General features: G+C 43.6%; 1 protein-coding gene across 1 annotated transcript in view; it reads left to right on the forward strand.

The window, feature by feature from the left end:
* Nucleotides 1-8,713: 8,713 nt before the first annotated feature.
* Nucleotides 8,714-19,298, forward strand: part of LOC110534329 (alpha-1D adrenergic receptor) — a 37,441-nt gene continuing 26,856 nt past the window's right edge. The window contains exon 1 of the mRNA XM_021619120.2: nucleotides 8,714-10,175. Within this exon, the coding sequence (XP_021474795.2) occupies nucleotides 9,224-10,175 (952 nt within the window). The 5' untranslated portion in view covers nucleotides 8,714-9,223. The remainder of the gene's footprint in view (nucleotides 10,176-19,298) is intronic.

Below are 19,298 nucleotides of genomic sequence, written 5' to 3' on the forward strand. Positions count from 1 at the left end.
CATTTACACATGTATAAAGCATGGCCAGGGCCGTGAATACAAACAGGTTTTCTCCCTTGATAAGACGGTACTTAGAGTAACGAGTGCTCTTAGAGGGAGAAGATGGCCGAGCCATAAATCAATGGGCGCGTCCCAAATGAAACCCTATTCCCTGTATAGTGCACTACTTTGGGTTAAAAGTAGTCCACTATATAGGGAATTAGGTGCCATTTGGATTTTTTTTTGAAATGCTTTCACAGTGCTGATGATGCTGCCTCAAGCACGTTCTCTTAAGACTGATGTTCAAATAAACATTTGCGTTAAATAATCAACAAGCGTAATTTACTTTCCCCCATTTCTGCTTCCAAGCGAGCGAACCTTTCCTTAAAGGGGATGTGCTCTTCCTGCAGAAGAGTCTGGAAAATATGCAAATAATAGCAAGAATGGTACAACATGTTTGAATAGGCATACAGTGGGGCAAAAAAGTATTTAGTCAGCCACCAATTGTGCAAGTTCTCCCACTTAAAAAGATGAGAGAGGCCTATAATTGTCATCATAGGTACACTTCAACTATGACAGACAAAATGAGAAAAGAAAATCCAGAAAATCACATTGTAGGATTTTTAATGAATTTATTTGCAAATTATGGTGGAAAATAAGTATTTGGTCATCTACAAACAAGCAAGATTTCTGGCTCTCACAGACCTGTACCTTCTTCTTTAAGAGGCTCCTCTGTCCTCCACTCGTTACCTGTATTAATGGCACCTGTTTGAACTTATCAGTATAAAAGACACCTGTCCACAACCTCAAACAGTCACACTCCAAACTCCACTATGGCCATGACCAAAGAGCTGTCAAAGGACACCAGAAACAAAATTGTAGACCTGCACCAGGCTGGAAAGACTGAATCTGCAATAGGTAAGCAGCTTGGTTTGAAGAAATCAACTGTGGGAGCAATTATTAGGAAATGGAAGACATACCAGACAACTGATAATCTCCCTCGATCTGGGGCTCCACGCAAGATCTCACCCGTGGGGTCAAAATGATCACAAGAACGGTGAGGAAAAATCCCAGAACCACACGGGAGGACTTAGTGAATGACCTGCAGAGAGCTGGGACCAAAGTAACAAAGCCTACCATCAGGAACACACTACGCCGCCAGGGACTCAAATCCTGCAGTGCCAGACGTGTCCCCCTGCTTAAGCCAGTACATGTCCAGGCCCGTCTGAAGTTTGCTAGATAGCATTTGGATGATCCAGAAGAAGATTGGGAGAATGTCATATGGTCAGATGAAACCAAAATATAACTTTTTGGTTAAAAAAAAAGTGTTTGGAGGACAAAGAATGCTGAGTTGCATCCAAAGAACACCATACCTACTGTGAAGCATTGGGGATGGAAACATCATGCTTTGGGGCTGTTTTTCTGCAAAGGGACCAGGACGACTGATCCGTGTAAAGGAAAGAATGAATGGGGCCATGTAATTGTGAGATTTTGAGTGAAAACCTCCTTTCCATCAGCAAGGGCATTGAAGATGAAACGTGGGTCAAAGTTCAGTCTTCAAAGCGTGTGCGTGTGTTTGTGCGTACAAGAGTGCATATGTGCGCATGTGCATGCGTGCGTACTGTACGTGCGTGTGTGCATGTCTGTACATTCGGATGCAGCTGAGAAAAGATTGTTTAAAATCCGTGTGAGTGTGTGTGTGTAACCGGTGTAAAATGGCTAGCTAGTTAGCGCTGCACGCTAGTAGCGTTTGAATCAGTGACCCCAGTTGCTCTGAGTTCACTGGTTGAGTGTGGCTTTTGTAGAGCGATAGGTAACGATGCTTCGAGGGTGACTGTTGTCGAAGTGTTCAGAGAGTCCCTGGTTTGAGCCCAGGTTGGGGCAGAGAGAGGGACGGAAGCAACAGTGGTATGTGTGTTTGTGTGTGATTTGAAGTGTGAAGCCCAACTCCGCCCCTAACTCGTGCACACAAACATGCTGCAGACCAGCGGATATGATAGGCCAGAGGCAGATCTGTGAAAAGCCTGACCCTGTGGACCACAACATTCTATGGAGAGCTTCCCCACCAACCCCCTGAGAGACAGGAGACAGCCAGCTGCACATCTGAAGAGAAGACGACAACCCTGCCGGGTGATGTCACCACAGCGCACACACACACACACGCACGCACGCACACGCATGCACGCGCGCGCACACACACACGCACACACGCACGCACACACACACGCACACACACACACACACACACACACACACACACACGTGATATGTGTCCAGCGGAAGCCCTAACCTGCACCCTGCAGAGAAGCTGATAAGACCGGAGATACTCAAACAGACCGGAGACTGGAGCAGAGAAAGCCATGGTGAGAGACAGTCTGAGGGTGTGTGCAGTGATGTAAAGTACTAGTTTAGTCATTTCTGGGGTATCTGTACTTTACTTTACTATTTATATTTTTGACTACTTTTACTTTTACTTCACTACATTCGTAAAGAAAATTATGTATTTTTACTCCATACATTTTCCCTGACATCCAAAAGGACTTGTTACATTTCGAATGCTTAGCAGGACGGCAAAAGGGTCCAATTCACACACGTATCAAAAAAACATCCCTGGTCCCACGTGTAATGCCTCTGATCTGGCAGAGTCACTAAACACACATGCTTCGTTTGTAAATGATATCTGAGCATTGCCCTAAGTACGCCCACCCGGCCAGCCATACCTTTTAAAAACACAAAAATCGTGCCATCTGGTTTACTAAATATACGGGACGTGAAACGATTTATACTTTCAATAGGCTACTTGCTTAGTCTTATTACGAATCACCTGTGAGGTATTTATCATACATAATAAATATTATGCCCACTGCAACACTGTCGCTGTGAGATCACAACATACGACTGACTGACTGTATGTAGAAGTGCCATGTACTGTAGCAGGTGATGTCAAAGAGACTTGGCGGGTAAATCCACACGAGTGACAATATTCAACCAAAATCCCCTGTTTACTTGAAGAGTTATGTCTTTGTCTCATTTGCAATCCCTCTCAGATGCCTCTGTTGCCATGACGTACACATGCCATTGTGCAGAAAGAAACATTGCATTGTGTGTAAATGTTGTATTGCGCCACAGTCATTCGTATTGAGTGGCATGGGTTAAGTATAACCTCGTGATCTGTGAGAATCAGACCTGGGTTCAAAAGGTATTTGTTTGGAATGTAAGCGTTAGATTGAGCCTGCCCGGAGTGCCAGGTGTGGTGCTGGATTTGAAAATGTGGAACTATTCCCTTGGTTCCAAGGCGCCAGGCTCAATCAACCCCAGCTAAATATGAACCCAGGTCTGATATGGAGTGTGGCGCTTGTTAAACCAGGCTATTGTTTCAGCTGAACAGTGGCACAGACAGGGGCACTGTGCTGCAACAGATATCTTCATGGCAGGCAGACAAAATTAGTGTTTTCACACGAGGACAGGGTTGCGGTTAATGGACCACTTCGTCCCAAATGGCACCCTCTTCCCTATATAGTGCACTACTTTTGACAAGGGCCCAAAGGGGGGGAAACGGTTCCATTTGCGACGCAGCCCATGAGTGGGTCCTTTCCTCCCAACACCAGAGTTATGGTAACAGCATTGAAACCAGTTGCCAATGAAAGCATGCCGTTTCAATTGTCTTTGTAATAGCTGTGAGAAATAGGCAACATCAATCGTGGAGCGAGGTGCTTCGGAAAGGAAACAAAGAGCTTTCGGTGTTCTTTATCTGCCTGCGCCGGTCCGCCCTGCAACACCTCCTTACCCCTAGAATAGATCAAAACAAAAAAATAAAACAACCGCCATTTTTCAAATGACGATCAAAGCATGACAACAAAAATATCTGTCAAGTGTTTCTGTTGTCTGACCGACATACATCAAACCACGAGGACACAATGTCTGAAATCAAATACAATGTCCAGAGCTCCACAGGGCAGGTAGAGGACTCTTCATACACAGAAATGAAATCCAAATGGCTGAGATTCTTATTTCCTTTGGTGTATGTCAAAGCAGGTTATCAAAGGAAATACCAGACATTTATGACAGAGCACAAAGGGGACAGACCAGAGTACAATTTATGAAGGGCTGGCAAAACACAGCCAGCCAACACAGGAAATGACACGTGATGTTACTATTTTTTTCTGTTATTTTACCAGGTAAGTTGACTGAGAACACGTTCTCATTTGCAGCAACGACCTGGGGAATAGTTACAGGGGAGAGGAAGGGGGATGAATGAGCCAATTGTAAACTGGGGATCATTAGGAAACCGTGATGGTTTGAGGGCCAGATTGGGAATTTAGCCAGGACACCGGGGTTAAAACCCCTACTCTTACGATAAGTGCCATGGGATCTTTAAGGACCTCAGAGAATCAGGACACCCGTTTAACGTCCCATCCGAAAGACAGCACTCTACACAGGACCGTGTCCCCAATCACTGCCCAGGGGAATTGGGATATTAGACCAGAGGAAAGAGTGCCTCCTACTAGCCCTCCAACACCACTTCCAGCAGCATCTGGTCTCCCATCCAGGAACTGACCAGGACCAACCCTGTTTAGCTTCAGAAGCAAGCCAGCAGTGGTATACAGGGTGGTATGCTGCTGGCCAATTTACATGTCAGTGAATAGCAAGGACACTTAATAACTTAATTCTACACGCCATCCTATTTTCTGGTTATTATGAGTCCGAAAATGACCAAACCAGATGCATCAAAGTCATTCCTATAGCAATGGTTCCCTGGTCTCTACAATACCATGTCTGGCAGTATGTTGTTATTGTAATGTAAACGTGATGAGAGAACTAGAGGTGGAAAAAGTATTGACTTGTCATACTTGACTAAAAGTGAAGATACCTTAATAGAAAACGACTCAAGTAAAAGTGAAAGAAATCTCAGTAAAATACGACTTAAAAGTGTATAGGCATTTAGTTTTAAACGTACTTAAGTATCATAAGTAAATGTAATTGCTCAAATATACTTAAGTATCAAAAGTAAAAGTATGAATAATTTCACGTTCCTTAAAATAAGCAAACCAGACGGATAGCCGGGGGCACACTCCAACACTCAGACATCATTTACAAATGACGCGTTTGTGTTTAGTGAATCGGCCAGATCAGAGGCAGTACTGTTGCAGACACCCTTGACCATACAAGGGACTTACAAAGTTCATATTTGACATATTATCCACTATTCAAGGAGGATATAGACTAATGCTATTTAGGAGAACTCCTTGGCCCAAGGCCACAGTAGTACAGTCTATATCCAAATCCAATTATCGAGCCGACTCGCTTCGGTATATCTTAACACTGCACTACGTTTGAAACATGTAAAAGAGGAATGAAAAACAGACGAGGTACATTTCCCCTACATCTGTTTTCCTCCTGTCGCCAAATCAACTGTTAGGACTTTTTCGATTTGAAATACACGCTGGATTGTGGATATCCCACCCTGTCCAAACTGGTAAGAGTGTCTGAAAGTGAACCGTGAGTCCAGCACTTTCCAATGTAGCGTTGAGGACGCTCAGCTGTCGCAGCCACTGCCTGGTCACAGTTCCCAGTCAGAAACCTGGATGTGCAACACGGGCTCCTGTCCTGTTAAAATGTTCTGTCCCTTCCCATTCCTTCCCACTCAGACCTGGGTTTTACTAATATCACATGTCCAGGAACGTCAGTGGTAACAGCAGCTTCACAATATCGTTACCTAAACATGCACACGTTCATAGTGCTCTCCTTCACACAGCACACAAGTGCAACACTTTCTTAAGTAAAAAATACTTTAAAGTACTGCTTAAGTCATTTTTGTTGGTATCTGTACTTACTTTACAATTGACATTTTTTTACAACTTTTACTTCACTTACATTCCTAAAGAAAATAATGTACTTTTCACACAATTTTCCCTGACACCCAAAAGTACTGTTTACATTTTGAATGCTTAACAGGACAGGAGAATTGTCCTATTCACGCACTTATCAAGAGAACATCCTTGCTCATCCCTACTGCAAAAAGCAGAACAACGATGGAGGTTGGTTTCACCTAGACCTGTCAATTGCACTACACAGTCACATCACAGACCATGTTAATTAATATCCTCGTTTTAAAGTTGCTTGTTACCGAAGGAGACTAGACTCATTATTCCTTAAAGCACCTCACAGAAAAGGTACACATTTGTCCATATAAGTTAATACATTCATAAGGCAACAAGAAAATTCAATGTCTGTTTGTGTCAGGTGTCCAAAAGTGGAATAATAAACTTGGGAGGGGGGGGGGGGGGGGGGGGCTGTAGTATGTTGGATTGGATAACAGTAGTGTTCTACTGACACAGTACACTAGTAAACACATTCCCTCATATGTTCTGTAGTGACTGACATTGTGTCGTTTGTTACTGCACTATTCTGCATCAGCAGAAAATCATCCAGCATCCGGACCCCTGACAGGCATCATTGAGTCATCTGCTCACAAAAACAGGGGGCTGCAACCAATCAGACGGTGCCCCAACTCTTGGCATATTTTGACTATTGATTGCTGGCGTATGGAAAAGGTTGATGAGTTGGCGCGGTTATGACAGTTATTACTCAGTGAATAGTTACTAAACATGCAATTGTCATACGGGGGAGAAGGGGGAGAAGGGGGGGGGATATAACCATGCACATTGTAATTTGCACACACAAAATATCACACCCCCTTCTCACCCGTACGACACAACGAATCCGAAAGGAACGGAAAGGGAAATATTTTAGACTTGTTTTGAGGATTAACCCAGGATGTGCAGCCTACGGAGTGATTATTTTGAATCAGGTATTATTAAACCATGACCAGTGGTGATAAAAATGAGATGCAGGACTGTGCTCACTCAGCTCCTCCTTAAACTGACATACTTGTCATACGTCCCCATGCAATGTGCATAGAAATATATCATTCAATCCTCTTTTGAAGGCAATATCACGGCTAGCCTATATACTCCTCTGCCAAGCATCCTGCTCTATGCTTTTGTGTGTTTTCTCCATTTAGGTATCTTTTGAAATGCAACCGCAAAAAAAGAGGGAGTGCAGATTGAAGCGCAGCACGTGTGTTGCCCCTTGTGAGTCGGCCTACGACTCTGCATTCTGCTTCGCACCATTTTCCCAGAGCTTGTGTCCCCTCCACTGCTCTCCCCCTGAGCTCCCTGGTGACTCGTAACGACCAATCGCCCCCTCCGCACCTCCTTGGGGGACGGCAGCAGCTGCACAGAGTCACTGGGGACTTGGAACTTTACAGCTAGGACCCATGAGGACATTTTCACTCAAACCAACAGCTCTGGGTTGGGGCCATGACTGACAGTGTTATTGTTGAAGTGGTCATTTCAACTCACTTGTGGTTTTGATTTTGCAATGGTTTCAAATATCTCTGACAACAAAATGTAAATAATACAAACACATTTTGTACACTACAAGACCAAAAGAATGTGGACCCCCCCTTCAAATTAGTGGATTCAAATATTTCAGCCACACCCGTTGCTGACAGGTGTATGAAAAAAGGGGACACCGCCATGCAATCTCCATAGACAAACATTGGCAGTAGAATGGCACGTACTGAAGAGCTCAGTGACTTTCAGTGTGGCACCATCATAGGATGCTACCTTTCCAACAAGTCAGTTCTTCACATTTCTGCCCTGCTAGAGCTGCCCCGGTCTACTCAAAGTGCTGTTATTGTGAAGTGGAAACGTATAGTGTAGAAATTGTCTGTCCCGGTTGCAACACTCACTACCGAGTTCCAAACTGCCTCTGGAAGCAACGTCAGCCCAAGAACTGTTCGTCGGGAGCTTCATGAAATGGGTTTCCATGGCCGAGCAGCCTAAGATCATCATGCTCAATGCCAAGCGTTGGCTGGAGTGGTGTAAAGCTTGCAGCCATTGGCCTCTAGAGCAGTGGAAACGCGTTCTCTGGAGTGATGAATCACGCTTCACCATCTGGCAGTCCAATGGATGAATCTGGGTTTGGCGGATGCCAGGAGAACGCTACCTGCCCCAATGTATAGTGCCAACTGTAAAGTTTGATGGAAGAGGAATGGTCTGGGGCTGTTTTCAGGCTAGGCCTCTTAGTTCCAGTGAAGGGAAATCCTAACGCTACTGCATACAATGACATTCTAGACGATTATGTGCTTCTAACTTTGTGGCAACAGTTTGGGGAAGGCCTTTTCCTGTTTCAGCATGACAAAGACCCTGTGCACAAAGCGAGGTCCATACAGAAATGGTTTGTTGAGATCAGTGTGAAATCACTTGACTGGCCTGCACAGAGCCCTGACTTCAACCCCATCGAACACCTTTGGGATGAATTGGAATGCCAACTGCGAGCCAGGCCTAATCTCCCAACATCAGTGCCCGACCTCGCTAATGCTCTTGTGCATGAATGGAAGCAAGTCCCCGCAGAAGAGTGGAGGCTGTTATAGCAACAAAGGGCAGACCAACTCCATATTAATGCCCATGTTTTTGAATGAGATGTAGTGTATTATATTCTACTGAAGGGTTTAGTTTGCATGTAGTCTGGCTTCGGGTTGTATATGTCAGTGATGTAATACTGAAGTAGTCTAAACATCAACTGAATATTAGGCTATGAGTCAAATCTATACACTATTGGCTACACTGGAATGCCTGTTGGGTGTGTAGATACGGGCGCGACTCCCTCTTGTGGCGTCGCAGTTATTATGCGACGCCTCACTTAATCCACTTGCTAGGGAGGAGCGCAGGGCTCAGATGCTGGGGTCCTAGGCAGGCTGCGACTCTGTGGTTTGGTTTGGACTTCTCACTAAAAGAATGCCGCCAGTGGAATAGAATCGGACCATCCGGTGCTATTGAGCTACAAAAATATATTTACTGATATTTCATTTGAGATTTTGTGCCATTTTTGCTACCACAAAGAACTCCAAGAATATCCTTGGCTGGAGCAGTCTTCAGTTTAAAAAAATAAGGAATAGTTGATCCTGCATTTTCAGACAGAGGGAAGGTGCTGTTATTGCGCATCAGTTTGATTTTGTTGTTGGGGAAAAAATACGCATTTAATAGATTAAACAATCTAGATACCAATGGAGCTTTTCATCAATTGAAGACAATTCACATATGTGAGAAGAATGTTCCATTTCATCTCGTTTTCTTTTAATATCGGAAACAAACAACACTGAACAAAAAAACATTACGAATACCACTTTGTTTTGCCTTGGGATCCAACTATAAAGTTTTCTTTATGGAGTTTCAAAATGACATATTCTAATTTGATGAACGAAAGCAATGACGGAATATATTTTGAAAAAGCTCTCAACGAATCTTTCCTGGACCAAATCTTATTCACAGACAACAGCACCAACTCCACTAGCTGCACCAACATCACCCTGGACCCCCAGGTCATTGCGGTCGGGGTCTTTCTATCGGTGTTCATCTTGGTGGCTATCGTTGGGAACATTTTGGTTATCCTCTCGGTGCTATGCAATAGACACTTACAGACCGTCACGAACTTCTTTATAGTCAACCTGGCCATAGCGGACTTGCTATTGAGCATTATTGTGCTTCCTTTCTCCGCGTCTTTGGAAGTGCTGGGATGCTGGGTGTTCGGCCGGATCTTCTGCAACGTATGGGCAGCGGTGGATGTTCTCTGCTGCACCGCGTCCATCCTCAGCCTCTGTATCATCTCCATAGACAGGTACATCGGGGTCAAACACTGCCTCAAATACCCCACCATCATGACGGAGAAGAAAGCCGCCGTCATTCTGGTGTTGGTCTGGGTCTCCTCCATGGTCATCTCCATAGGACCGCTGCTGGGATGGAAGGAACCGCCGCCGACCGACGAGAGCGTCTGCAGCATCACCGAAGAACCGGGCTATGCCCTCTTCTCCTCGCTCTTTTCCTTCTACCTCCCGCTTATGGTCATCCTAGTGATGTATTTCAGGGTCTACGTGGTGGCCCGGAGGACTACCAAGAGTTTAGAAGCGGGGGTCAAACGGGAAAGAAATAAGTCGATAGAAGTGGTGCTTAGGATACACTGTCGGAGCATGCTGGAGGATACTTCCAAGAGTAAAAACCACCCGTTCCGGAGTTCGCTGTCCGTGCGCTTGATGAAGTTCTCCCGGGAGAAGAAGGCTGCCAAAACCCTGGCGATTGTCGTCGGGATGTTCATCCTGTGTTGGCTACCGTTTTTCTTTGTTTTACCACTGGGTAAGTGTTGGATTGATTATCAACATTTAAATTGCAATTTATTGAGGCTACAGTTGAATTGGTTGTGTTTTTTTTTTACCGTATGTAAAATATGTGTCCCACAATCTGCAAATATGTGTCTGCGCTCGCGTGTGTAATCAGTAGGATTCCCTGTAATGATTGACGAGTGTTCACTTCAATGCTGCCTGGATGGAGCCGATCCAACGTGTCCATATTACTCAAATACGATTAAATTACTTTGAAGTTATATCTTGTTCACTGTGCTTATGTATACATATTGAAGTGCACTATTTAGAACATGAAACGTGAAACAAGGATGTTTAAAATTCCTCCAAGTGCATAATTATTATGAGAAGGTTTGCGGGCAGCGTGCAAACTGCCAATACAATTCAATCTTTTGATATCTGGAATTGTGAACTTTTGGGTTTTATTTTTTGCCCCTACTGTAAACGTACAGAGATGACCACTATTGTCTCTGGAAGATCACAATTACGCACGACATATGCTCTGTAATACTGTACTTAAACCAATCATGAATAGTTCTAATTGTGGCATCCGGCATCATCAAACATAACTTCAAGTCCGATATTGCATATACCTGTGCAATTCATTGATTTATTGTTCGCAGTCCATAGACATAAAATATCATTCAATGGCGTCATCAGTTGTGCTTAAAGCCCTACTGTTTTGTAGCAGTATGTTGAAGAGCAAAAACAAGCCATTGTAATTCTGTCCTGACATAAAAGTACACTCAAGAAAAACGATTTTATTTATCATAGTGATTAAGGAGTCACATTCAAATATGTAATATGCCCCACCAACATTAGACAACTATACAGAAAAACTCAAATTGCGTAAAGAAGTAAATGAAATCAATGATGAGAGAATTGTCAGATGAACTGACAGCTGACACAGACATGGTGATGTAGCAGGAAGATGGGCATGTCATGAACCAAGCGGTTGTGAGGACATGTTGAATCATAATTACTATATAAATGAACATGCACCATTTAAATCAACTAAATTGAAAACATTTCATGTTATAAGCTGTTTGTAATCAGTTGCACAACCCTTTTTAGTTAAGATTCCCAAATAGTAGTTTCTAGTCGAATTAAGGTATGAGTTGAGCAAACGTCATTTTAAATTGACCGAATGTTTGACAAAGTTTTCCCAAGTTGGAGCTTGGTTTGGACCAACTAAATTATTTTTGTTCAGGTAACACTTGAGCGGAAAACTTGAGTAAACAGAAAAAAGGATGTGTAACAAGTTAGTTAATAATAATTCGTTGAAATAACTAGAGTTGTGTTGTTGTTTTTTTTACAGTGAATGTATCTACAACAACAGCTCAATAGAAAAAGGAGTCGAAAGGGAGTAGAAGGTGTAAAAACGCAACGCATAGATACACAACACAATATACTATACAGATAATCAAACAGCAATAAAAGCAATGTGTTGGAACCTTAACCGTAAGTGCTAGAACCTTTGGCTGATGATGATTTGAGAAACAAGTAGGTGACTTGTTCACAGAGCAGCAGACGGTCAATAAAATGCTAACGAATAGAAAGGTGCTTTGATGGTGAAATGGGGGTCGGGTGTAGAGATGAGAGGCATAACAGGAGGAAATCAAATGCCACTAATTATGTCAGGTAATAGGTTTTATAAGGAGCATCAATGGGAAAGACTGGGGAATAGCGGAGCCATTTAGGATAACATCCCACTGGGCAAAAACTAGTAGAATCAACATTGTTTCCACGTAATTTCAACCCCACAAAATGATGTGATTGGAAAACTGATTGGATCAACTTAAAAGCATTTCAAATTTTTTTCACCCAAATTTTTACCGAAATCCAATGACATGGTGACATTTTTTGTTGAATTCACGTTAGCTGAGAACTGAGTTGCGCAGTAGTATAAAGGCACTGCATCTCAATGCAAGGGGTGTCACTACAGTCCCTGGTTCAAATCCAGGCTGTATCACATCTGGCTGTGGTTGGGAGTCCCGTAGGGCTGTGCACAATTGGCCCAGCATTGACTGGGGTAGGCCGTCATTGTAAATACATATTTGTTCTTTAACTGACTTGCCTAATTAAATAAAGGTTAAATCAATTTAAAAAACAATTACATTTAAAAAAATCTTAACTAGATGTTGATCTGGCGTCTCTGTCCAGTGGGATGTCAAGTAAGAAAGACACACATTGTACACACCAATGGCGGTCAGTGCCATTTAAGATGAGGGAGGACACACCTTTCTTTTCATGAGCATGGCCTTATTTCTCTTACAGCATATTAGATGGCTGTCATTCCCATTCTGTTTACCCAGTTCAATGTAACATTGATAGGTTTAGGTTTCTACATGATACTCAAATTTTCCCTATACCCATCATGAGGTTGCTACAACCTAGCCTAGGAATGAACGTTTACAACGTAGGTGCACACTGGTCGAGAGAACATTTTAAGGTGACAGAAAGTGACACATGGACAGACAGTGACGCATTCAATACTGCCTTACACAGCCTGCATCTAGCTGATCTAGGGTGTAATCATTAGTCCAACAGTTGCAAACAGAGTGTTTCTATTGGACAAATTCAGGAAAGTTTGTCCCCGTTTCGTTCTGTTTGCTTCTGTTTAAGAAACATTTTTCAACTGAATTTTGCTAAATGAATACACCCCTGATCACACGTAAACACAGTTCCCTTTCATAGCAGCCACGTTGTATTCCTTCTCGCATCTATGCGCTCTCCTCTTCTTACCTTTTCACTTCGCTTGTGGACTCCAATCCACAACACTCCGGCAAAATCTAAAACATTAAAATGCCTATTTACTCTGTTCCATCCGACTGTGCAATCCATTGTCTCATTAGCCCAGCCAGGGAATGTATGAATTTCATCTCCACTATAAAAAGCATCTAGACATTATCTCACACATCTTTTAGACTAACATTTAGTTTTCAACGTCAGAAATTTGTATGAACCTTGTTGTCTGTCTATGACATTTGCAACACTGTTTCAATATTCAAATTCGATCTCCAGCTGCCCCATAGTAATGAACAGGCAGGCAGCATTTCTCAGCCAGTCAAAATCATGAATCAGCCAGCATCATTTTTATGGATATACAGTGCATTCGGAAAGTATTCAGACCACACTTTTTCCACATTTTGTAATGCTACAGCCTTATTTTAAAATGGATTAAATAGTTTTCCCCCCTCATCAATCTACACACAATAACCCATAATGACATAGCAAAAACAGGTTTTTAAAATTTTTTGCAAATGTATCCCCCCAAAAAACATAAATATCAAATTTACATAAGTATTCAGACCCTTTAGTCAGCACTTTGTTAAAGCACCTTTGGCAGTGATTACAGCCTCAAGTCTTCTTCGGTAGGACGCTACAAGCGTGGCACACCTGTATTTGGGGAGTTTCTCCCATTCTTCTCTGCAGATCCTCTCAAAATCTGTCAGGTTGGATGGGGAGCGTCACTGCCCAGCTATTTTCAAGTCTCTCCAGAGATGTTCGATCCTGTTTAAGTCCGGGTTCTGGCTGGGCCACTCAATGACATTGAGAGACTTTTCCCCAAAGTAAATTCCACGTTGTCTTGGCTGCGTGCTGAGGGTTGTTGTCCTGTTGGAAAGTAAACCACCCCAGTCTGAGGTCCTGAGCGCTCTGGAGCAAGTTTTCATCAAGGATCTCTTGATACTTTTCTCTATTCATCGTTCCCTCGATCCTGACTAGTCTCCCAGTCCCTGCCGCTGAAAAACCTCCCTGCAGCATGATGATGCCACCAATCATGCTTCACCATAGGGATGGTGCCAAGTTTCCTTCAAGTGCATAATTATTATGAGAAGGTTGCCGGCAGCGTGCAAACTGCCAATACAAAACACTCTTTTTATATCTGGAATTGTGAGGTTTTTATTTACATTTTTTGCCCCTACAGTAAATGTACGGAGATGACCACTATTGTCTCTGGAAGATAAATGTAGCAGACTGAGCAAATTCACAATTACTCACAATTACGCAAGACATATGCTAAACCTGTAAGTTAGCCATAGTTAGCTTGCTAGCAAGCTAGCCGGTATGGAAATGGAACATTTAGAACGAACGACTGGGTTGTGTCTCTGGCAACCGAACCGATAGAACGTACGACCAACCGGCTTGGGTAGCAATCTTAGATTTGTGTCGGGACTATATCTTGTGGAAGGATGAAATAGTATGAATAAATTCATCAAAATAACGTTTTATATAAAAATATGTCAATCATTAATTGAATATGTTGGCAACTTGTTGTATAAAAGTGATAATGCCCTTGAAGCCAGTTGTTGGACCTCGACTTTGTCTCGGGTCTAACAACACCGTGCCAATATATCCTCCAAACACTGGCTTCTCGGGCATTATCACTTAAATTAACTAAAGTAAAGTCATAGTAAACATAGTTATTAGCGTGTTTGTAAACCTGCTACAATCCTGCAGTAACGTTACTGTGTATTGTCAGTCAGCAGTTCAGCACTTACACCTTCGGGCCCCGGAGGCATTAAATTAGTAAAACCAAGCTTACTTTGACTTGGAAGAGTGCCAGTGTAACCAGATAGCTAATATAGCATCCCTCTATTTGAGCAGGGTGTTTGAGTAGGTTAAACTAGCTAGCTGCATTAGCTTGCAAAGTAATTGAAATTGAAAATGAAAAAAAAATAGAAAATATTATATCTCTCTCTGTCTCTTGCTTCTTCTTTATTTTGGAAGAAATGTAATTTATGTGTTCAAAACTGGTCAACTATTGTGTTTCTCTCTCTTTGAGTCAACTACTCACCACATGTTATGCACTGCAGTGCTAGCTAGCAGTAGCTTATTCTTTCAGTACTAGATTCAAATCAAATCAAATCTTATTAGTCACATGCGCCGAATACAAAAGGTTCAGACCTTTAAAGTGAAATGCTTACTTACAAGCCCCTAACCGACAGGGCAGTTAAAAAAAATATGGATACGAATAAGAGATAAAGGTAACAAGTAATTAAAGAGCAGCAGTAAAAAATAACAATAAATACAGGGGGGTGACGGCACAGAGTCGATGTGCAGGGGCACAGGTTAGTTGAGGTAGTATGTACATGTAGGTAGAGTTAAGTAAAGTGACTATGCATAGATGACAACAGAGCGGGGCAGTGTGAGGAGGGGGGGGGCAATGCAAATAGTCTGGGTAGCCATTTGACTAGCGGTACAGAAGTCTTATGGCTTGGGGGTAGAAGCTGTTAGAAGCCTCTAGGACCTAGACCTGGCGCTACGTTACCGCTTGCCGTGCGGTAGCAGAGAGAACAGTCTATGACTAGGGTGGCTGGAGTCTTTGAAAATGTTTTGGGCCTTCCTCTGACATGCCTGGTATAGAGGTCCTGGATGGCAGGAAGCTTGGCACCAGTGATATACTGGGCTGTTCCCACTACCCTCTGTAGTGCCTTACGGTCGGAGGCCGAGCAGTTGCCATACCAGGCAGTGATGCAACCATGCTCTCGATGGTGCAGTTGTAGAAACCTTTTGAGGATCTGAGGACCCATGCCAAATCTTTTCCGTCTCCTGAGGGGGAATAGGTTTCGTCGTGCTCGCTTCACGACTGTCATGGTGTGCTTGGACCATGTTAGTTTGTTGGTGATGTGGACACCAAGGATCTTGAAGCTCTCAACCTGCTCCCCTGCAGCCCTGTCGATGAGAATGGGGGCGTGCTCGGTCCTCTTTCTCCTGTAGTCCACAATCATCTCCTTTGTCTTGATCATGCTGAGAGAGAGGTTGTTGTCCTGGCTCCACACGGCCATGTCTCTGACCTCCTCCCTATAGGCTATCTCGTTGTTGTCGGTGATCAGGCCTACCACTGTTGTGTAAACAGCAAACTTAATGACGGTGTTGGAGTTGTGCCTGGCCGTGCAGTCATGAGTGAACAGGGAGTACAGGAGGGGGCTGAGCACGCACCCCTGAGGGGCCCACATGTTGAGGATCAGCATGGCGGATGTGTTGTTACCTACCCTTACCAACTGGGGGCGGCCCATCAGGAAGTCCAGGATCCAGTTGCAGAGGGAGGTGTTTAGTCCCAGGGTCCTCGTCTTATTGATGAGCTTTGAGGGCACTATGGTGTTGAACGCTGAGCTGTAGTCAATGAATAGCATTCTCACATAGGTGTTCCTTTTGTCAGGGTGGGAAAGGGCAGTGTAGAGTGCAATACAATAGAGACTGCATCATCTGTGGATCTGTTGGGGCGGTATGCAGATTGGAGTGGGTCTAGGGTTTCTGGGATAATGGTGTTGATGTGAACCATGACCAGCCTTTCAAAGCACTTCATGGCTACAGACGTGAGTTCTACGGGTCGGTAGTCATTTTGGCCGGTTACCTTAGTGTTCTTGGGCACAGGCACTACGGGGGTCTGCTTTAAACATGTTGGTATTACAGACTCGGATAGGGAGAGCTTGAAAATATCAGTGAAGACACTTGCTAGTTGGTCAGCACATGCTCTGAGTACACGTTCTAGTAATCCGTCTGGACTTGCAGCCTTGTCTAAAGATCTTACTCTCATCGGCTGCGGAGTGCGTGATCACACAGTCTTCCAGCTGGTGCTTTCATGCATGTTTCAGTGTAGTAGTTTAGCTCGTCTGGTAGGCTCGTGTCACTCCGACGAGCGTCAGAGCCGGTGTAGTACGACTCGATCTTAGTTCTGTATTGATGCTTTGCCTATTTGATGGTTCGTTGGAGGGCATAGCGGGATGTCATTTAAGCTTCCGGGTTAGAGTCCCGTCCTTGAAAGCGGCAGCTCTAGCCTTTATCTCATTCATTCTCTGATCCTTTGATTGGGTGGAAAACATGTCAGTTCATGCTGCAAGAGCTCTGATAGGTCTGATAGGTTGGAGGATGTCCTCCGGAAGTTGTCATAATTACTGTGTAAGTCTATGGAAGTGGGTGAGAACCATGATCATCCTTTCTCATCCATTGTTTACAGTATGTATCAGGAAAATGATTCCAAGCACTTCATTAGAAAACCAGTTCCACCTAGCGCTCAATTTTTGGGCCTCAGTTCTAAAACTCTTAACAACAGAACAATAGAACAAATGGACTGTGCCCCCAAGACCAACAAAAGATTTTAGAGATGGGCAATTCTAATAGCAATATTCTGGCAAGCATTGCTTTTGGAACAATGGGGGAGTTTAGTCAGGCACCATATAGTTTAGAGAGGGAGGCATCTTTTAGAGGACAGCTACTAACTTTGCAATAGGGCTTTCTTTTAATGGGAAATCCTTTTCGCACCACAGGTGTTAGGTTTAGCCAGAAAAGTGTGTTTAAAACCATTGGGGATTTCCGTGTCAATGGACCATTGTTTGTAACATTCTTCTCATATAGAGCAAGCCACCACAGCCTTGTTTTGTATAAGCCTACACGTAACATGCTATGCCTACTAATCAACTTGAGTTCCTTAGATTTAATTTCATCCAATCCCCCGGAATGTTATTGTGCATACTTTGAGGTTGGTTGGCTGATAGCATCTTTTGGCTCAGACCCAACCAGCACGCTCTGCTACTTGTGCCAGGCTAGCTGTGCCTCCCCCCAGCCCCCCAGCACCAGCCTTCCAACCTCCCAGCTTCTCAGTCCTCCAGCCCTCCAACTTCCAGTCCCTCAGTCCCCAGCTCCCCAACCCTGATTCAATTACTTTTAAGTTACATATCTCTTTCACTCTGCTTATGTTTACGTATTCCAAGAGCACTATTTAGAAAGTGAAATATTAAACAAGGATGTTTAAATTTCATCAGCACGAAAGAGAGTCTATTAAGAGAGATGGGTAACTCTAATTGTGGTATTCAGGCCGCTGACTCCAGGAACTTAACGGTCCACTGCCATTAGGACAGCTGTAATTGAACTTCATTAGAGTGGGGGGGTTTCCCCCCCCCCCTCTTCCTCACACGCCCAACAGCCAGGATGGGGGGGAAGAAAAAGGATGGGGGGGAAGGGAGGAAGTAAAGATGGCACCAATCCACACGTACAATACCCCTCTCATTTTTTTGTTCTCTCCCCCCTTCTCTCTCAAAACCTACCTTTCCTCTCGGCCTTTCCTCTCCATGTCTCTGAGTTATCCTTTGCATGCAATGGCTTGGTAGACTGAAGTGAGAAACATGGCTTGGTAACCTCTTGATAGTGCACAGAGCGAGGAAGGCAGCGACCAAGACAGGGCGCAACAATAAATCCACAATAAGCAACCACTGAAGGCATTGTCATTATCTTAGGCTAAACAAATGTGACACTGATGATGCTCATAACTACGTTTCTGTGGCTCCAGTCCACATGACACATCTATTTGTGTTGGAACACAAGCTTCAGAATTTGTCTGAACACACAAACGCACACGCACACAAACACGCACACAAACACGCACACAAACACGCACACAAACACGCACACAAACACGCACACAAACACGCACACAAACACAAACACATATGCACGCACACACACACACACACACACACACACACACACACACACACACACACACACACACACACACACACACACACACGCACACACACACACACACAGCCTTAGTTACCAAAGTCTTTCAAATGTCATCACCTCACCACTCAAATGTTGAGTAACCCTCGAATTCTAGGAATAGAGAGCAGTTCAAAAGAGATCACGTTTTACACTTCATACACGAGCCTTATCGCTGTAGGAATGTCAGTGTTAATGTGGTGGAGACACTGCGACAGACTGACAGCAAGAAAAAATAATGGAATACAGTCAGCCCAACGTTTGACTTCTTCCCATAAACCAAATGTCAGTGCTGTCCATAAGTCTAATCTAAAACTGAGAAAATATCAACTTTGGGGCCGTGTGCTGTTAATGTCGAGGAACAAAACAAACAAGACATTTTGAGGCCAAATGTCTTTACCTTAAGGAGATAAACTAGTGATATACTGTATTCAGTATCCAATGTGTACAGTAATGTGACAGAAACCTTGATAAAGGATACACATTACAAACATTAGTATTACAACTCTAACCATGTTCTGTAGATATCCAAACTCAATCATTTTACAAACTGAACAGACACGTTGTACGTAATCTGAAACTGTAGTTACGTATCGGTTCTGATTGTTACAAAGGC

The sequence above is a fragment of the Oncorhynchus mykiss genome, chromosome 10 (genome assembly GCF_013265735.2).
Source record: "Oncorhynchus mykiss isolate Arlee chromosome 10, USDA_OmykA_1.1, whole genome shotgun sequence".
Lineage (NCBI taxonomy): Eukaryota > Metazoa > Chordata > Actinopteri > Salmoniformes > Salmonidae > Oncorhynchus > Oncorhynchus mykiss.